Source organism: Glycine soja, chromosome 15 (assembly GCF_004193775.1).
Source record: "Glycine soja cultivar W05 chromosome 15, ASM419377v2, whole genome shotgun sequence".
NCBI classification, from domain to species: Eukaryota; Viridiplantae; Streptophyta; class Magnoliopsida; order Fabales; family Fabaceae; genus Glycine; species Glycine soja.
In genome coordinates this window covers 7,642,534-7,663,612 of record NC_041016.1, presented here as the reverse complement: position 1 = coordinate 7,663,612, position 21,079 = coordinate 7,642,534, and the positions used below count along the sequence as shown (strand labels likewise).

Genomic DNA, 21,079 nt, shown 5'->3' with positions numbered 1-21,079 from the left:
CTCCTTTTCTGATTCTACTGTTGATTTACCGTTCTAATTATTGAGGTTAGTCCTTTTTTTGTTTGGTTGGTTTGTTTTTACATTATGTTAAATGATCCTTTTTTACCTTTTCCAATCAGAGGCCCATGATTGAACTTTAAGAGCCTTTTTGCATTTCAAGCTTTCACTTCGCGTATATAGCTGGAACCCTCGTTCAGATGAAAATGTGAGATTTATCTGCTTCCATTTAATGTCAGGTTTGCATGTAATCAATTTAGGTGGTGGCACATGCACATGGTTTGATCGAGTGCCATTATTTTCCAAGTTGCAACTGAGGTGCACGTGACAAACACCTAATTCATCAGCAGGAATCAGGCGTTTTCCTATTGTTTTTCCTCCAATTATCGGTCACATGCTACTAAATCAAGTGACAAATTTCAATAGTATAGTGTTTAGGTAATCCTGTTTTGTCCGGTTAAGTCTTATTCTTGAAAATCATAATAGCGTATAATAATGTCATGTGCTGTGCTCTACTCAATGCCTTGATGTTCTCTGCAATCGGCATAGTAATGTTTTTTTTGGGGGTAAACAAATAAGGAAATACTCAAATACTATATAAGATAGGACGCCAATTATACTATAAGATAAGTCTAGTCTCTGTTAGTGAATGTTGTTACATAAGACTTAAGTGTCCCAAATTTATTGGCACTAAATAGTGTGTAAAATCTTTACGTTAGACTTAAAACAAATTTTTTGACATGTCAAGTATCTAATGCAACAATTTTTTTTATTAGAAATCAAAAATAAAAATCAATCATTTATCATAAACCTAAAATATATTTAATCTTTGATTCTTTGATCATTTTAATAATTAGTGTTATATATGTCACTTTACAAGTTAATGGACTTTCAACCCGCGCAACGCACCGGTTGTTTAAATTTTATATATATATATATATATATATATATATATATATATATATATATATATATATATATATATATATATATATATATATTTATTTATCTATATAAATAAAAACATTTTTTTTAAATATTTAGTAGTATGTTAAACATAATTATATTATTAATGAGAAATTTGATTAATTATATTTTTAATTGAGTTAATTTTATCTTGAAAATTAATTATATTATAGTTTATTGTAATTTTTTGTTCATTCAAGTAATAATGGAGATGTAATATCTTTTAAAAAATAAATGTACATAAATAAAAATTATTTTAAATATTTTTAGTACTGAAACAAATATATAAATATTAAAATTAAAAAATAATATTAAATATTATATTTTTAATGAACACATGTTCTCTTTAAACTTATTAAGTCTTTTAAATTTTATTATAATTTATTTTTTCTCCAAGTAATAATATTAATGCAATATCAATATGAAAGAAGTTAAAGAATAATTATATAATCTATAATATTTATTTAAATTTTCGTGTACATTTATGATAAAAATTTAAATATTTTTTAAATTTGTCGAAATAGTATAAATTCTATTAAATAAATATGGTCATTAATTATTTTTAAAATTATAATTTTTCTTATTTTAAATATATTAATTTTGTATAATATTTTTAAAGTTTTGAAGTTTGAATTAATAAACATCACTATGACGTAATATAAATTGAATAATCTCAATTTAATAATAATAATTATTATTTATTTTTTCTTATTTTTAGTTTTATGTTCATTGCTTACTAATTTTCAAAAGTTATTTATAAAAATAATTATATGTTTCAAACTTTAAAGTTTATTGTTTACATATTTATTAACTTATTAAAGATGTCACTAATTATTTTTATTTATTATTAGTCTTTAATATGTTATTAATTATTACATTCTATAATTTTTTTGTAATAATAATTATATTGTTACATACTTTAATTATTTTAAATTAATAATATTTAATTGATATTTATTATTATTTATGGTCTATGTATAAGGATATTACATTATAGCCTGACATTTATGTTTACTGTTGTATTATTTATTATTATTATTATTATTATTTTGTAATATTTATTATCAATTTAATTATTTATGGTAAGTTTTAGCATATATTTTAAAACTAAAATTATTATTATTAAATTGATTGCGTTAATGATAATTATTAAATTATTTACAATGATAACATGTATTTTAATGAAAATAAATTAACCAATTGATAGTTAAAAATTATCATTCATATCATTTGACAATTGATTTGAGTAGGAAAAAAATTATAATAGAATTATTCAAAATATGATTGATAAAAAAATAAAAGTTATCACGATAATAGAATCTTTTCATGTCTTGTTGAACAAATATAATCTAAAAGTAAGATTTCTAATATAATAATTATAGAAAAAACATGAAACATATATAAAAAATGAACAATAATAATAATAATAATAATTAAAACTTATAATAACATAACACTAAGACGAAGAAGAAGAAAAAAAATATTGATTCAGCTAAGAACTTTCTAACGAAAGACAAAAAAATCATTCGTGTAAGAACTTTCAAATAAAAGTATGATATTGATTCAATTGTTTATTCAATTTCACAAAAAAATATTTAAAGAAACAATTAGACCTAAAATCAAAATATAAATATAAAAAACACTAAAAATATAAATTTAAACAAATTTATGTTTTAATCAATGATAGTATAGATCCACATTATACCTTACTAATCTAAAAGAGTTAAACTTTTATTTTTGACCATGATCGATATCACATTTAAAGTATCCTTTCATACATAAAAATGAAGAATAAAAGAAATAATATTATATCAAAACATATAATAACATAACAATAAAATGGTGGGAAAAAAATAATGGGAGTGATACTTGTAAAGAAAAAAAAATAATGATAAAAGATAAGATGTAAGATGATATATCTGATTAAATATGATTTCTAATTTCTATTTTACATTCCTTTCTCACAAAATGTATTGGATAAATGATTCATATAGGAACTTTCTAATAAAAATATTATATTGATTCAAATATTTATTCAATCTCACAAAAATCATTCAAAATCAAAATATAAATAACACTGAAAATAAAAATTTAAATAGATGAAATTTTATCAAATATAAATATAGATTCACCTTATACCTTACTAATTTAAAGAAGCTGAATTCTCAAATTTGACAATGATCAATAACACATTGAAGTATCATTTTTCATATATAAAAATAAAAATAAAGAATGAAAGAAATGATATTGATGAAAAGAAGAAGACAATAAAAAGCACGCTCGGAAGAAATTAGATGGATATTTATAACTCTTTGAAATAGAGTTTACAAGGAAAATGAAACCATTAATTTGATAATGAAACGGTAATATAATTTTAATTATAATCAATGACTATAAATATTATTAATTTTATAAATAATTTCATTATTAAAAGCTTTAAATAATAGTAAATTTATATAAAGAACCAAGTGAAAAAAACAAGAAACAAATAATATATTATACAATTTTAATATATAATAATAATATTGTCTACTATTTTATTATATATTATAATAACAATATATTATTTTAAAGTATATAATATTATAAATATTTTTAGTTATCTTGTGAAATATATACTTTAATGTACCTCATTTAAAAAAAGTTTAAACACAGTCAAATATTATTTAATTTATTATTAATGTGAAAAATATTATTTAAAATAGTATCAAAATTATATAATTAGGGTTAATACATTTAAATAAATATGAATAAACTTAATTGAAAATTATATTTCACAAATAAGTTAAATTATAGTTCATATTTTTTTATTTACATAAAATTCAATCTTAAAACTATTCATGTATATATAACGATTTTCTATTAATCTTGTTTAATATGATTCAATGGTATTTTAATATATGTAACCCTTAAATCTTATTGGTATTAATTGTGTAACTTCAATATGATATTAAAATAATATAAAATGTAAATAATTTTTTTATCATTGAACAAAAAGTTATTTTAGAAAACATAATTTAAAATTGAAAAGTATTGTTAACTTTATCATACAATAAGTTTTGTAACACAAATTTTTATATAAAATTAAAGCCAATAATATTTATTATTTAATTAATACATTTATAGTTTTTAAAAAAATTAGTTTACAAAATAAAATTTACAACAAAAATGTTATATAATTACTTATATTTATAATAACTATTAGTCTTCTATCATTAATTTATATTTATCTAATTAGTTATAATTTAAATAAATAACATTGAATATAACTATTTTAAATATATATATATATATATCTAACTTTTATTTTTTTAATTTCCATTTTATATTATATTATTTTATAACTTTAAAGTCATGAATTTATTTTATTATTTTTCCAGAAATATATTTTAAAGTAACTAATTATAAAAACAAATAAATTTGTGTATACATAGTAATATTAAACGAGTGTAAATTTTTACATTTATTTTATTTAATAATTTTTGCTTCATATAATATGTAAAATTAAATATTACAAATAATTTAAATTTTTTAATGTGGAAAACTATTGATTTTATTAAAATATATAAACGGCTATTAATTAGTGCTACATATACAGTGACAACGTGATATTGAGAAGAAACACAATTTTTTATATAGTATAAATAGATAAATAGATAGATTGACATTCATGTAATTTAATGGGTTTTCAATATTTATGAGATGTATGATTATTAAAATCTTCTCTTCATATAAAAAAGAACAGCTCTTTCAAAATTTCATTTTTTTAATTCCTAAATTAAGTTTCAATATTTTTTTTAAAAAAATATCAATAGTTAAGAATGACACTTTTGTGAAATAAAAGTTGACAATAGTTGACAAAATAATTGACACTTGTGTGAAAATATTTAAATATGTATTTTTATTTATCTTTAAAATATTTTAGATTAAAATTTAAAAATAAAAAATGAAAAAGATTGGTTCAAACTGATTCTCTACACATGTTTATCACCAATTTTGGATAGATTCTTTACTAGTTTTCACGAGTTGAAGTGCCCCAATTCTTTTTAGTGTTTGGCTTTGTCATCATATTGATCTTTAGTGAAACCAATTGATTCAATTCGATTTTCAAAATATTATTCAAAATTATTTATTTATTATAATTTTCTTATACAAAATAAATATTTATCCTATATTGTTCGTTTGTTGGCAAATATACCAATTCACACAAGTAGTATATAGAATGGTAAGATCGAGTATCGTATCCAAAAGGAATTTGTTTCACTTAGACTATGTATATTCAGTGAGTAAACACTTATAAGGCTTGAGATGAAGCAAATGTTGGGTTCTGCACTATAAAATCTATTTAAACATAAACAAAATATTTAAAGTTATAAAAAGAAATGACGACTATCAAGTTAAAAGCGTTGGGGAGTGTCCTACCGAATTTCTCTTGCTGTATAAAATGTGTTTTTCTCTATCTAACGTTATCCTAGTGTTCTTACACTGAAAAATTACTCAAACCATGATTCATCGCATGAATAAGCTTAATTCTCTTTAGCCTTTATTCTTGATCCCTCAACAAACTTGTTCTAAAAGAGTTGAACTAAGCCTACAGTGTAAAATAGACTAGATCAGTGGACTTCATTCCTAGACATACAGATTTCTAGCTTATTCTATCAAGTTCTAAGGTTTTAAAGCATTTTTCAATACTAAAAAGCTTAACTACACATACAAATGGGTGATCAAGCTACAAACATGTAAAATAAGCATAGATAGAAGCAATGAACACAGAAAAATAACATTAAATAGATAGTAAAGAGTATTACATCAAAAGGTTCAGTAGTAACTCCCCAACAAAGAGACTTAGCCTTCAATGACAAGCAAAGCTTCACAAAGAAAGAAGAAAACTATTTTTTGTGAAAGAAAAATGGTGGAGAATGTCTTCTCTAGCCTCTCAACCTTAACTCTTTCTATTTTTCACGAAGCTAAGCTCCCTTTGCACGGCTCTCTTTTCAAGTTTCGTGCCAACTTCAGTGTTTTAAAGGCTCTTGGACTCCTAAGCGAGAGTAAGTGAAAATCCGCTAAGTGAGCATGTGTACGTTAAGCGCGAGAAGATAGTTTTCTGTATTTTTGTTTTATAAATAAAAATATGTCATGGAATATAGTCATTCACCAGGGATGGGCTGATAGATAGAACATACTAAGGTAGCACTTCACACTACAAGACAAACAAAAATTAGAAGGTGTCACTTAAGGTGATCTCTCCTTTATTTATAGGTGACAAAAATCACTTATTTTGATATATACTTTCTTAACTAACTTATTGTGATGATTCATTTTCATTTTTAGTAAAAAAATTGGATATTCATTTTGATCAATATTTGAATAAAGAATTCTTTATATATATATATATATATATATATATATATATATATATATATATATATATATATATATATATATATATATACGTGTAAAATTATTGGCATGAGAGCATGAGACTATTAATATACTACGATACTGTCTCTTTCATTGGAATCACTCAACTGCAAAAAGTGTTATGATTACTGATTATGTTAAAAGAAGAATGCAACATGCATGTTAAATAAGGTTTATCTCCTAAAGGTGATGCAGGTTGTCAGAGTATGAGAGTTAAGATAAGGAGAAGTAACAGAAGAGAATGAGTGATTTGGATCATAAGAGTGAGATCAGTTACCTCAAAGAATAAGTCAGTTACAAATGAACAACAGACAACAAAATGGATAGAGAAGAAACACGAGATAAAGTTGTTTTAACCGTAGCTCTCTCCAAGAATATCTCTTAACGGAACTAATTTGAAAATATAGGATTACGATCCTATAAATTAACATATCTTAACTGAAACTATTTTGATAATATAGTATTAGGATCTATAACATCAGTGCCCCTTGATCATTAACTCTTCTCCGCCTATAGTATGGCAGGTGCTCTCATCTCCTCCAAAGGAGGCAAAGCTTATCCTGGCCGGCTTACACAAAGAGTCTTTTTCACATGTTTCGTTGCTGCATTTGGAGGACTAATTTTTGGTTACGATCTTGGCATATCCGGTACGTACCCATATATTTTGAGATTCATCCTTTTCTCATTACTCACGTACATGTGAAAGTTTTTTTTATTAAAGATCATTAACTGTTTTGTTACTGAAATTGATTCACCTTGGTGGAGATTAGTGCTTTCTATTAATTGATAGTGGATGATTATGTAGGTGGAGTCACCTCTATGGATCCATTCTTGAAGAAATTCTTTCCGGAAGTGTATGAAAAGGAGCACGACATGAAACCATCTGACAACCAGTACTGCAAATTTGACAGCCAAACTTTGACCTTGTTTACTTCATCTCTGTATTTGGCGGCTTTGGTGGCATCACTTGTTGCATCTGTGGTGACTAGAGCCTTCGGAAGGCGGCTTACGATGCTGTTTGGGGGTTTGCTTTTTCTCTTTGGGGCTGGACTTAATTTCTTCGCTTCACACGTTTGGATGCTTATTGTTGGTCGTCTACTACTTGGCTTTGGAATTGGATGTGCCAATCAGGTAATCAAACACATACCTCATTAATTCTTGTTTAGTGTAAGATTCTTTGCTAACTGGTTTAGTGTAAGATTCTGGTTTGAGTGAATCACTCCTAAACTATTTGCAATTGAGTTTTTAATTGTCTTCCATTTAACTTATTAGTTACGTATCTGGTGAAAAAGGCACCTAAATTTGTTTTGTTTTGTTGTTGTTTTGTTTCTGTAGTCTGTGCCAATCTACATGTCCGAGGTTGCTCCCTACAATTACAGAGGAGCTCTTAACATGATGTTTCAGTTAGCCATCACTATTGGAATCTTTGTTGCTAATCTCTTAAACTACCTTTTTGCCCAATACAAGGGTGTGAATGCGTGGCGCTACAGCTTGGGTTGTGCTGCAGTCCCTGCATTGATGATAATCTTTGGTGCATTCTTTCTTCCGGAGTCACCAAGTTCCTTGATTGAACGAGGTTTAGATGACCAAGCCAAGACAGAGTTGCAGAAGATCCGAGGAAACAACGTCGACGTAGACGAGGAGTTTACAGATCTTGTGGCAGCGAGTGAATCCTCGAAAGCTGTTAAACACCCTTGGGCCTCTTTGCTCAAGAGGCACTACAGGCCCCAACTTACATTTGCCATAGCCATCCCTTTCTTCCAACAACTCACTGGCATGAATGTCATCACCTTCTACGCTCCTGTTTTGTTTAAGACCATTGGCTTTGGTGCCACTGCTTCGCTCATGTCTGCCCTCATCACTGGGGCTTGTAATGCAGTTGCCACTCTTGTTTCAATATTCACGGTTGACAAGTTTGGGAGACGCACCCTCTTCCTAGAAGGAGGGACACAAATGTTTCTTTGTCAGGTATATTCCTTAAATTTGTTAATTAATTAGATTTGAGTGCTCTTTTACTGTTATGGTATAAATTTATTGTTTTTGTGCAGGTTTTGATTACTAGTTTAATTGGAATTAAATTTGGAGTTGATGGAACACCTGGAGAGTTGCCAAAGTGGTATGCCACTATAATTGTGGTTGGCATATGTGTGTATGTGGCAGGATTTGCATGGTCTTGGGGTCCTTTAGGGTGGTTGGTGCCAAGTGAGATTTTCCCACTTGAGGTGCGATCGGCTTGCCAAAGTATCAACGTTGCTGTTAACATGATCTTCACCTTTGCCATTGCTCAAATCTTCACGACGATGTTGTGCCATATGAAGTTTGGACTGTTCATCTTCTTTGCTTGTTTTGTGGTCTTGATGAGCATATTTATCTATAAGTTTCTACCAGAGACCAAGGGTGTCCCCATTGAAGAAATGCATGTTGTGTGGCAGAATCATCCCTATTGGAGAAAGTTTGTTAAACCAAGTGACTCCAAACCTGGTGATGAAGTATAGAACTATGCTCCTTTCCTTGTGTCGTGTTCTTTCAATCTATGATGGATCATAGATCATTAATATGTGGAGATTAATCGGACCTATGTTAACTTTAAATAATCTAATGATTTCTTTAATATTAGGCATTGTTTTTTCTTCTAAAAATGTTAGCATGTTCTTGATATTGTGTTAGATTTCAGTTGTTGTTTGCTTAGGGAGTTACTATTCATACCTTTGAATGGTAAAATTCATAGAATTAATATTTGAGTGGTAAATTAAAATTTGTAAAATAATAAAATTCTAGTGGTAAAATTTACAATTAAGTCTATATTAATAATACAAAAATACTTATTTTAGTTCACATAATAATTAAAAAATATACAAATTTGATGCAGTCCATGTCATCTTTATTATAGTATTTCTTTAGATAGGTGATTAATTTTTATTAATTTTAAAATTTGATTATGTAACCTTTATTTTAATATACCTTTATTTAACATTTTTGAGATAGGTATGTAATTTTTTTTAATTTTAAATTAATGTGATCTAACTAAGGAATGATTATTACCTTTTAAAATTAATATTTTGTATATTTTTAGAAGATAATTATGATTCCATGTTTTATTTATTTATTATTATTATTATTATTATATGTATAAACAAGAGATAAAGTAACTACTTATAACATTCGTTCCCATTCACACCATTAAACTTAATATCTTTAAGAATTATTAAAAATATTATTTTAATCTATTTAATAAAAATTATACTATTTCAATAAATTTAAAATAAATCTTAATTTTGATAACAAATGTATTTAAAAATTACTACATATTAAAATTATATCATTAATAAATAGTCAAATTTAATAATTATAGAGTATTATAGTCATATTTATTATTTTTAGATTATTTTTGAATTTATAATTTTCATATAGGAAAAATACCTAGGAAATGAAAATTAAGGTGACACTTGGTTTGAGTGAAAATACATTTGCTTAAAATTTAAAAAAATATTCTCTTTGAAACTATTTTCAAAGATAGACCCAAATCTAAAAACAATAAATTAACTTTTTCATTCTTTTCTTAAGAAGTGAAGATGCAGAATAATCTTGCAATTGCTAAATGTTTGATCATACTTTTATTCGTCCTTACTTCATACTAATTGCATGAGTGAGAAGTTATATAAGTGTCAAATTACTTACATAATTATTATGATTTTTTCTCCAAAATCATTATTATGACTGTGTTATAAAACTAGACTCACACCTTTGTTGATTCTAGAGTTAGGTTAATTAATTAGTTTATATTTTCTCTTATTTAAATGTTAATAAATATAAAATATATAGTTTATCTGGAAATATAAGTTACTTTAATAAACTATGATATTTAATGTATTTTATTTTACAGTGATAATCTCATGAAAAAATTAATAATCAATATGTTTAATTTAAAAAATACACATAATACTTAATATTCCATTTACAATGAGTTATGTATAATAATTATAAACTGATAAAAAATTATTTTTTTAAAATATATCTTCTTATATTTAAATAAACTCATGCAATATACAAGGAAGGATATTAGTTATATTATTAATGCAAATATGAATATATACTTACAAATAAATATAATAAGCTTTAAATAATAAATCATCCAAAGGCTATTATATTTTTTTCTAAAAAAAAACGGATGAGATGCATATCTTGAAGTAGAGAACACATGAAATGTAAGACTAAAACTTGCTACCACATCAATTACAAAAACACATGAAACCCACAAGAAGATTGGAAGAAGTATTCACCCAAGGTTGAATTGAATGAAGTAATGTTTCCCTCTCATGTGGAGCTGTCAATCTCAGCCATAAAAATTAGAATGGAGTTAGGTAAGAACATCAAATCAACCCAATGCATGTGAAGCATCCAGTGCCATGCACGACAGCTTGGAAACCCAATCAAAGCTACGGTGGTGCCGCAATCGCCAAAAGAACACGAGCTTTGTATTTCTTAAGAAATTAATTGCTAATGCTAAACTTTTCTTTTTCTTTTTTCTAAATCCATTTGTAAACTTCAAGTATTTAATCACATTATATGTTTGTGCTATAATAATGGAGATTCATTTAGTCATAATATTGTTTTTATATAAAATATCATTTGTTTGTTTATCCGTAGAAATCTGACTAAAAGATTTATAATAACTCACATTTTTCTTAACTTATGAGTTAAACTTTTGTGATAAAATATATTATTTTATTAAGGAAATATATTTTTAATATAATGAAAAATTAAAATTGCAGTTGTATCAGTATTTCAATAATTATTTAACCATTTACTATATAATTTTATTTCAGCGTAAACTTTGTAAATATAATATGCTCCTCACTTTTTACTTATATTTTATAATCTAAACTAAAAGTTGAAATAAATATTAACAAAGTATATGGAATGAACATAGAATATGGGTGAATTTATTTTAACATATTTTTTAAAAAGTGTTTTTTTAATAAAATAAATAGTTTTCTGTATTTTTGTTTTATAAGTGAAAATATGTCATGCAATATAATCATTAATTAGTGATAGATAGAACATACCTCATACTACAAGACAAACAAAAATTAAAAAGTGTCTCTTAGGATGACCCCTCCTATATTTATAGGTGCACAAATAACTTATTTTGATATAGACTTTCTTGACCAACCGACTGTGACGATTAATATTTGTTTTTAACCCAGATATTATTTGATTCTGGAAAGAGAAGGAGAAGTAACAGAAGGGAGTGATTTGGATCAGAAGAGTGAGATTAGTTACTTCAAAGAATAAGTCAAAAAGATGAAGAACAAAAATGAATGGAGGATAAGTACCAGATTAAGTTGTTTTAAAACCGTATTTCTCAGCAATGTATGCATATCTTAACGGAATTATTTTGAATATACAGAAGTAAGATCCTATGAATGAACATATATTAAGTGAATTATCTTGAAGATCTAGAATTAGGATACCATGACTTACATCACCAGTCTCTGAATTTGGAAGTTACGATCTTGGCATATCCGGTACCTATTTATAAATTTTGAGATTCATGTACTCATATTGCTCACCTATATGTGACAAGTTTGTTTTTTTTCCTATTAAAGATCATTAATTGTTTTGTTTTGTTATTAATAAGAATGGCCAACTATTATCATGTATATTATCTGCCACCTCTCTGACTTTATATGTAGTAGTATATTCGCCAAACAACTGCATTGGTGACTTTATTTATTTCACCATTCCTATGTACGTATTCTCTTAGGTAGTTTCAGTTACTGCACAATTAAAAATATTAAATTTATAATAAAAAAACTTGATCACATTGTCCCGCAAGCTGTGATAAAGAAGCAATATAGCATTTACAGTGAAAATTGAAATTACTGTATAGTATGTTGCTGCCAAAATACGGATCTTATTAATGAAGAATCGATAATTAATTCTTTAAACATTCTTTGAGTCTTAGTTCTGATATACTCTTAAGAAGGACATTAACTTCTTATTGCTGTTAACAATCCTGTCTAAGTAACATCAGTTTCTGCTGGAATTAGTATTTTTAAACATATTGAAGAAGGGAGACAAGATACAAGCAAGAAATTTCACCAAAAAGGTTCCTTCGAATATTTTATTTTTCATTTATACGTTTTTGAGACAGCACAAACACACACTCAACAGAGTGCAGGGGGGCGGGGGCAGAGAGAGAAGAGGGAGAGTTTGAGAGAAAAATCATGTTATATTCTAACTGCCTTAGGCTGCTACCACATTGGCACAGCAACAGGGATCTGGGAATCATCAATAAAAATTCATTCTTTCTTTCTGAATCAGTTCTATCAGATGCTGGCAGAAAATTTTGAAGAGCTGCATTCATTAAATAGTCTCAGCTTTAATTTAGCTCTTGTGTAATGATGCTGGCATTGTTGTGAGCTTGATTAATTGTAATAGCTTGGTATAATTTATAAAGTTTAATATACCATTAGCAGGTTCTGAATTTGATTATAGTATCAATTTTGTCGCTTTAACTTTGCAAAGTTCCTAGACTTTCATAATTTCAAATTCAATTTGTTCAATTTTTAAACCTATTTTAGTATGAATTTATGAACTTTGTGATACGGAGTGATTAATGTCTCGTCTAAACGGCGAACTGAGAACACTTACATTTTTACTAAATCGAATATATCTATCCAAAGGCACCTAGCAATCGTTCACACTTTTCTTTTGTCATGCAAGTCTATTGTTAATTGGGTCTCCATGAAATGGAATAATGAGAAGCATATTTTGAAATAGGGAGCAAAATGGTAGGAGTTTGACGGTCAATTTGAAATGTCTAAAAAATGCAAATACTCATGACTTTGAGGACCAATTTCTTTCAACGGGAATGAAATGGCACGAGTTTTATAAAATTAAAACTAGGTGTAATACCAAAGATAAAAATTAAAACCCCCTTCCATTGAAATAGCAAAAAACTCCAAAATGCACACGCTTGTTAAGCCTTGGTTTCAAGAAGCTTATCGATCATATCAGCAGCTTCTTGAACGGTGGTGATAGTCTGGGCGCTTTCTTCTTCCACAGTAATACCAAATTCCTCCTCAAGTCCCATCACAATCTCAACCTGCACAAATTGAAAAGCAAGTCTTAAATAATCAAGTAAAAGATTATCAAACATAAACCACGGATATTGTGTTTTGATCTGTTCAGCACAATAACAAAATTTAGCACACGCCATTTGAGGTTATAGCTCATTTGGTAGGGTGGAGTGAGGTGAGGGAATAGAGGTCAGATGTTTGGTTCCTATCTTCACCAAAAAAAATTAAGAAACGGGAAACATGTCATTCATAAACTATAGACCAAAGGAATAAGGCAACCAAGAATGAAGAAAACTAAATTGCTTAAACAAACTGAGGGCCGAACAAGGACACAATAATAGTAAGGTAAGAACTATTTTGACAACTTCAGGTATTTTATCAGGAACACAATTGTAGTCTGTAAATTTCCAGTTATATATCAGGTAAAGAATTTTAGTCCTCCACGTCATTACAGAGAGACAGAGAGAACACAAATAACAATAAAAGCACTAATGAGAAAATAAGACCTCAACAAAACATGCATATTGTTAAAATAACTAACAGATGATAGATACAATCAAGTGTAGCAAATACTAATAATTTATATATTTATTAATTTATAAACTTCGATTTACCTAGCATGACTTTACACCACAAAAACAATTCATAGATAAATAGATGAATACAAAAATACCGTGTCAAGAGAATCAGCTCCAAGTGCAGCAAATTTAGACTCTCCAGTAACAGATGATTCCTCTGGTAGTGCTAATTGCTTCTTAACTATGTGGCACACCTTCTTCACTGTCTCTGGTTTTGCCTGCATGAAATAAAACTTTGCTGGTTATATAGTTCATGCCACATAAAAACTGGCCAGAGCATTGATAAAGTAAAAAAATTACAAGCAAAAGGCTACATGGATAATACAATACAAGTGATATTCTGCGATTATTAACGACACAATAACAGCGTCTGTCACAAAGATAGTTTAGTACAATATCAAATTACAATAGCAGAAGCTAAGGATGAAAGATGCATTCTCTACAAGATCAAAAGTTGTTTAGAATATCAGATCAAAGATAGAGACAACAGAGTAAATTAAGCTAATTGATCCCATTGCAGAGGCAATGGTAACATATGGGTTTTTGGCTGCAAATCTTACCACACATCTAAATCGAAACCGACATCCTCTGGGCTGCAATGTAACGGATGGGAAACTTCTTCCCTCCTTAATTGAGAGGGAAACTGAACTTGGGTGGGAGATCCTGGTACCGGGTACCTGTTTTTGTATCCAACAAGAACTGAATGAGTCCAGGCAATATACAATATAATTAGAAGAAACCACAAAATATTACACAAGACCAGTTTAGTTTTCAGCCATGAAGCAAAAAACAATGAAGTAAAAAAGGTAAGAAGAATGGCCAAAAAGATTTTTAAAACGAATAATTAAAAAAAAAAACATAAAAACTCAGCTTCAATTCAACATATGAGGAGTGCTAGCAACACACTCTTTTTAATTGGTTAAAATTTATCAAAAACCACCAAATCATAGAGAGAATCATTAAATGTGATGTGAAATCCACAAAAAAATTGCCATTTTTAATAAATTGTAACCTATCAAAGAGAGTCTGTGCAAAATAGTGTGTTCGTGAGTGTGTTTCTAGCATTTTTCTTCAACATATACACCAAATTTTAGAATAGAGTTGGTTCTGTAAAATCTAGGGCAATTAAGTAAAATAAATTATAGCCAAACCCCAAGACCAAGAGCATTTAGCTGCTAAAAATCTTAAAAACTTAACATAAAAATAGATAAAAGGTAGGGTGTTGAAGGGAAATTAGAGTCAGACCACCCCTTTAATTGAAAGTCCAATCGACTAGTAAAATCGTCTATGAATTCTCAAGGAGAATAGCTTAATATTATATATCTCTAAAAACAATGAAGGCATGGAAATGCAATCGATATAACGTGAGTGAAGATGAAGAGATGGAAATAGCAGGGGAAAATATCTCCCTTGCTTAACCAACTCAACAACACAATATTAATCAATTAATCAAATGGGTTTCCTTTTAAAAGGATTAAGAAAACAGGTTTACAAAAGAAGCAGATGGAACAGAAGCAAGTGAAATGAAGAGAGCGAGAAAGGAGATTTTATAAACCATAACTAGATTGGGAAGAGAGGCGAGGGACATGAAAGTTTGCGTCAGGGAAGCCATTTGAGAGACAGGGAAGAGGGACGGAGTGTACAAAGTGTGTTGTGAGTTTGTATTTGAAATGACGAGAGGAAGGGACAATGTGTATTTATAGGGAAAGCATAAGGCAGTGTTGGGGTTCTGATTCTGTGGGTTCTTCAACTACGTTTCGTTAATTTCGAGGATAGCAAGTGGGAGGAGAGTAGCCGTTTGTTCGCTTTGCCTCTCCGAGATCATGTCCCTCGAATCTGGATCTTCTTATTCTTTGTTCGGTGCACCTGACAACCATTAGTTATTTAATATGTAAAGGGCTTATTAATTTACAATAAATAATACGAGGATCTTACTGAATTATAACTAAAAATTATCTTAAAATATTATTAATGATATAGTTTGTTAACACATTTATATTATAAAATTATTATGATAACTTCAACAAAATTTATTTGACATATGAGTTCTGATTTAAATTAAAAATAAAATCAAAATAAAATTAAGAAAATAAAAGGATTAAAATTATGAATATTTTAAAATATTGAATGAAATGTCTCAATTAAAAAAATAAAATAATTAAAATCACAAATTTAAAAAAATAGAGTAACCTAAAAAATAAGTTAAGTTTCCAAAAAATATTGGGTTTGGAAAACTCACAAGAAAACTGCTACAGACATTTAAATTTTTCATTTACTAATAAATTTTTAAATAAATCATATATTAAGTTATTAATAAATATAACTAATACTTTTATTCTTAATATCTCTTATATTTTTTTGTTATTATTTCCCTACAAATTCATGTCAGTTAAGCTAAAATTTGAATTTTTTTTTATCTAATCATAACTAAATCTCTATATATTCATTGAAACTATTACGAAGATCAGTTATCATACTTTACACTCCAACATGCTATGTTTGATGTTTGTTGAGAGATAAAATAGAATAGATAGTAAAGTTGTTTGATTGAAATGAAAAAGAATTTAAAAAAGATGAAGGATTTGAATTAATGAAATAGATAAATAATAAAGAAAAGAAAAAAAAAACAAAGATCCATCAAATGTCCCTTTTACCTCTATTATTCACAAACGTTTCCTTTTATTCCACGGTAATTTTTTCTTCTTGAATGCTGTTGGTTAATTATAAAAATTCCATAATCAATTATACAATTTTATCTGATCGTCTATTTGACTGTCATAAGCATAATTAATTATGTTGTAAATGTAAGATCAATTATACACAATTTAAACGATTTAGTGGATACATAAAGAATTATGATAAAAAAAATAATTAATTATATAGTTAACATGAGAGTCATAAGATTTTTCAGGACAATTTTAAAAAGATAAAACTTTTTTCTCACTAGTCAAGACTTTCCTCTCTTCCATCTTATTTTGATGTGAAATTTTACCCATAAAACCCATAAAAAGAAATACATCACACATCTACCTCAAACAAACACACATCAGACAATTTTTATCCCTAAAACATCTCATTTCAATTGCATCTCACATTTACCCCATAAACTAAACACAGCCGTAACTTTTATACAAATACACCATACGAGATTTTTCATTCCAAGGCTTTGTAAATGGTGAAAACGCACGTGATAAGAATGATCTCATTTGTATTGTGATAGTAATAGTAATATTTGTTATAAGATTTGCTGACCATTCTTAGAACAATTGAGACTTTGTTGAATTTTATATTTGAACATTTTTTTCCACCAAATGACTCATCCATGTTCTTACAATGGGTTCCATGCTCTAAAATCTCTCTCTCTCTCTCTCTCTCAGTGTGTATGGAGAGGGGCAAAGGCCACGAATATATTTAATATTTTTACTTTGAATGTGAGTTTAGTAGGTTTCCAAAACATCTCTATATTGCTGCTGGACGTACGGCAATACGGCTGGCACTGAGAGGAAAATTTCTAATATTCTTGATCACTTCATTATCATTCCACCCATTCGAATACATTCTTATTTTCTTAAAACATTTATTTATTCGAGATACGTTAATTTCATAATTTCCAGAATAAAAATTAAATACAGTACGTTTCTTAAACATTTTTAGTGTTGTTATTCGATTAAAATTGGGGTGTCACCTATAGGTTTTTAAAATAAAAATTTAATTTTGATTGAATAATCTTTATTAAAATCTTTATTTTTTTTTATCATTTTTTTATTAAAATCTTAAAAAAATATATACTTTGTTTTTAAAAAAAAGTTCTCAAACATGAATTAGGTTTGCATTTTTTGGTTTCCATGTACCTATTTATTGCCAATTCATATACAAGTTTGGTTTTAGAAGATAGAGTAGATTGTTCCAATTATTGGAAGGAAAATTAATAATTAATATTTATCGATGTAACAAATTATGAACGTGTTAAAGCATTAATGGTTAATTTTTTTCATTAACAAATAAGATTATTTACTTTATTATTACTGGGGGGAGAGAGACACCTTTATCTATTTCAACTAAAAAAAAGTTAAGAAAACGTAACTTTCAACTAAAAAAATTAAGAAAAAGTAACTAAAAGCATGAGAGTAATAGATAATTATTATGAGAGAAGTAATAAAAATTTAAAAAATTGATAAAAAGTAAAATAATACAGGAAAATGTGTACATCAAATAAAAGTATTTCTTTTATTATTAATATAGGTTCACTTTAAAATAATCAAATTCTAGTTTTTCATCTATGTTTTTATCTTGAAATAATCACAAATCAATTCATATAAACATAAAAAATACATTGAACTAGATGGATTTTAGATTTTTTATTTTAAAAATCATTTCAATAAAAACAAACTAAACTTTACAACACATAATTTTCTTTATGAAATGATTGTATTATACATACAATTTATCATTTTTAAAAAATTAATTCATTTCTTTATTTTGTCATTTTGTTGCAATCCTCGTTGTGATACTCACTAACTTATTTAATTAAGTTATAATTTGGAAAGTAAGTTTATCTTACCAATTTGTAATTTTCTTTTTATACGTTACTCAAATTAATGTCACGAATTTGTGATTTTTCGTTTATTATTTTTGTTTTATCCTAATATTTATCACCCCTCTTACTTTAATTATAAAATTATTTACGATGTTTATTTTAATATTTTAATTAAACATTTGATCTTTAAACAAAAAAAATATAAAAATTAAAATTAATTGAAAGTAAAATTATTTAAAACATATTTTTAGTTATAAAACATAAAAAATATAAAAATATCCTTTTATATTATTTATATCTATTATTTATTTAAAAACTAATTTGACTAGCCGTAAAAAAACTAATTGATTTTACTTGAATATTTATAATTCAATAAATTAACCTAATAACTTTCATTTTTTAACTGTTAACTTTAATTTTTACTTTTTAAACATCCAGTTACGTTTTAAAGTTCATTCAACTTATTCGTTAAATACTACTCTCTCTATTCCTTTTTGAAAAAAAAAACATTTTTATTTATCTATTATTTACAAAATTTAATATCACGTTAATTATTTTTTATCAATTATACTCTTACTTGTCACCTATTAATTGTTTTACACTTGCATGATTGTGAAGTGAAAAAGAAAATGAGAAAATAACTAATTCTACAACTATTTTATTAAATTGTTTTTACCTGAAAGCTTTCAAAGACAGATAAAAAAAAATAGAAAAAAATATTGTGAAACAAGTCATCTATGATAATAGCTAAAATTGGCGATGGCATCAAAAGCTCTTGTACAACAGTTTGACAAATATTTTAGAATCACCCATCGTGATTTAATGTTCCAACGGCACAATCAACGCGCAACACTCACCAACCACCACCAGCTATACCAATGCCAGAGTAGTTTACTGTGTTTTTTTTTTTTAATTATGAAAATCAAAGACTGCATGAGGAAATTTACAAAAATAAATGCATCCCACTCAATCCATTAATCTAAACAATGACACGGAGTATTTGTCTTTATTTTCGGAAGACTGCACATTTTTAACTACAGTTGAATAAGTGTAATTTAATCATTTTAATGCATGTCAATTTTTTTTTTTATTCATCATGTCAATTCTTTTAAGTTTTAACAACAACCCCTGCAGCAGTATAATTTTTTAATTAAATTTCAGTGACTTTGGAATGAATGATAATTGAAGATCACACATATATTATTTACATTTTAAACTAACAACTCGTGAACTATGGTCCTGATAGAAAAATAGTAAATGCGTACGTGCATTATATAAAAAGTTTTTATATTGTCATTTGACCGAAATTATGTGCGATAATTTTATTAATCTTTTTAATATATTTTAAAAAAAATCATATAACGAAAAATTTTAATTAGTTAATAATATAAAAAAATTTACATTAATAGTACATAAATATTAACATCAACTATGTTAATGAAATTCAATGAAAGAAAAACATTAAATACTTTTTAAAGATTAAAATGATCAAATTGAATATTTTAAGATAGACACCAAATTAAATAATAATTGATAAAATAATTTATACTTATCTGTAATGTTTATTTACATTAAAATTGTTTTAGATTAAATTAAAATAAAAAATAATTTTTTAAAACTGAATGATTGAACTAAATGGTTCAATTCAGCTTTTAAAAACGATAACTCATTGAAAAAAAAAATCATGAAAACAAACTTAATTACGGCAATCGATAGCTAGTGCCATTGTTCATGATCCTATGGGAGGATTGACATCATTCTTCCCCATTTTTTCTTTTTTTGTTACGTAGGGTTTCGGTCCTACCATTTTCCAATCACGAAAAGAAAAGTGGTGACGAGAAAAAGATAAAGAAAGAGATAAAAAGTTGATACTTTTAAACGTTAGGCTCGTCACTTTTTTTTTCAGTACACAATTTAAAATTATCATCAATAAACACTTAATTCAAAAGGAATGGAAAGCAAAAGTGCTAGAAAATTTAGAAAAAAATGCTGATAAACATTTCTTGTAATACCTTACTACATTATCAATTGTTTTTTTAACTGATACTTTTAGTGTAATTGTGTTAGTTTTCACGGGAGAAAAAGAAAGATGGTAAAATGTCCTTTACATTTTTGGAGCAATTTTATTGTTTTATTTATTAGTAGGATGAACAAATCCTTTCCTTGTTTTTTGGTGTTATCTTTTACCTTTCGGTGGGTTTGACTTAAATTTATTAGTGACAGGATTATTCATTTATTTATACTCATTGTTTGTAAGTAAGCGAGAGATTAATATAGCAAGGAAAAAAATTAAGTGTTAAAATGAATATTCTTTTTATGTTTAAGTTAGATCTACCTCATATTAAGTTTAGGTTAAATCAAACTTATTCATTAAATAACTTGTGTCGGTACTTATGTAAAAGTTTATTTAATTTAAAAGATTAGACTTTAGATAGTTTAAAAAGTTTTTTAAAGTCTAATTAATAGGTTAATTTTTTGAAGTAAATAACAACAAC

General features: G+C 26.6%; 2 protein-coding genes across 3 annotated transcripts; one reads left to right on the top strand and one right to left on the bottom strand.

Annotated features, from left to right (window-relative positions):
* Nucleotides 1-6,901: 6,901 nt before the first annotated feature.
* On the top strand, nucleotides 6,902-8,954 carry LOC114386535 (sugar transport protein 1-like). The gene is made up of 4 exons (XM_028346549.1): nucleotides 6,902-7,031; nucleotides 7,190-7,515; nucleotides 7,720-8,352; nucleotides 8,433-8,954. Exons 1-4 carry the CDS (start codon nucleotides 6,902-6,904, stop codon nucleotides 8,877-8,879), a joined length of 1,536 nt encoding a protein of 511 aa, XP_028202350.1. The 3' UTR covers nucleotides 8,880-8,954.
* Nucleotides 8,955-13,140: 4,186 nt separating this feature from the next.
* Nucleotides 13,141-15,878, bottom strand: LOC114386488 (acyl carrier protein 1, chloroplastic-like). 2 transcript variants are annotated; one of them, XM_028346506.1, is made up of 4 exons: nucleotides 15,609-15,878; nucleotides 14,608-14,724; nucleotides 14,143-14,265; nucleotides 13,141-13,495 (listed from the first exon to the last, which is right to left on the bottom strand). In XM_028346506.1, the coding sequence occupies exons 1-4, from the start codon at nucleotides 15,657-15,659 to the stop codon at nucleotides 13,370-13,372; spliced, it is 417 nt and encodes a 138-aa protein (XP_028202307.1). In that variant the 5' UTR covers nucleotides 15,660-15,878; the 3' UTR covers nucleotides 13,141-13,369. The 2 variants fall into 2 exon arrangements, with proteins under 2 accessions (XP_028202307.1, XP_028202306.1); XM_028346505.1 differs by having other exon boundaries at nucleotides 15,603-15,855.
* Between the last annotated feature and the right edge of the window lie 5,201 nt (nucleotides 15,879-21,079).

What these genes read in the sequence shown, in the direction of transcription:
- LOC114386488 (XM_028346505.1), bottom strand. Translation starts at nt 15,659, where the DNA reads ATGGCTTCCCTGACGCAAACTTTCATGTCCCTCGCCTCTCTTCCCAAT. An exon ending in GGTTTCGATTTAGATGTGTG is followed by an intron (nt 14,266 to 14,607) that starts GTAAGATTTGCA and finishes TATTTCATGCAG; the next exon opens with GCAAAACCAGAGACAGTGAA. An exon ending in GAGCTGATTCTCTTGACACG is followed by an intron (nt 13,496 to 14,142) that starts GTATTTTTGTAT and finishes CAATTTGTGCAG; the next exon opens with GTTGAGATTGTGATGGGACT.
- LOC114386535 (XM_028346549.1), top strand. Translation starts at nt 6,902, where the DNA reads ATGGCAGGTGCTCTCATCTCCTCCAAAGGAGGCAAAGCTTATCCTGGC. An exon ending in TTACGATCTTGGCATATCCG is followed by an intron (nt 7,032 to 7,189) that starts GTACGTACCCAT and finishes ATGATTATGTAG; the next exon opens with GTGGAGTCACCTCTATGGAT. An exon ending in CACAAATGTTTCTTTGTCAG is followed by an intron (nt 8,353 to 8,432) that starts GTATATTCCTTA and finishes GTTTTTGTGCAG; the next exon opens with GTTTTGATTACTAGTTTAAT.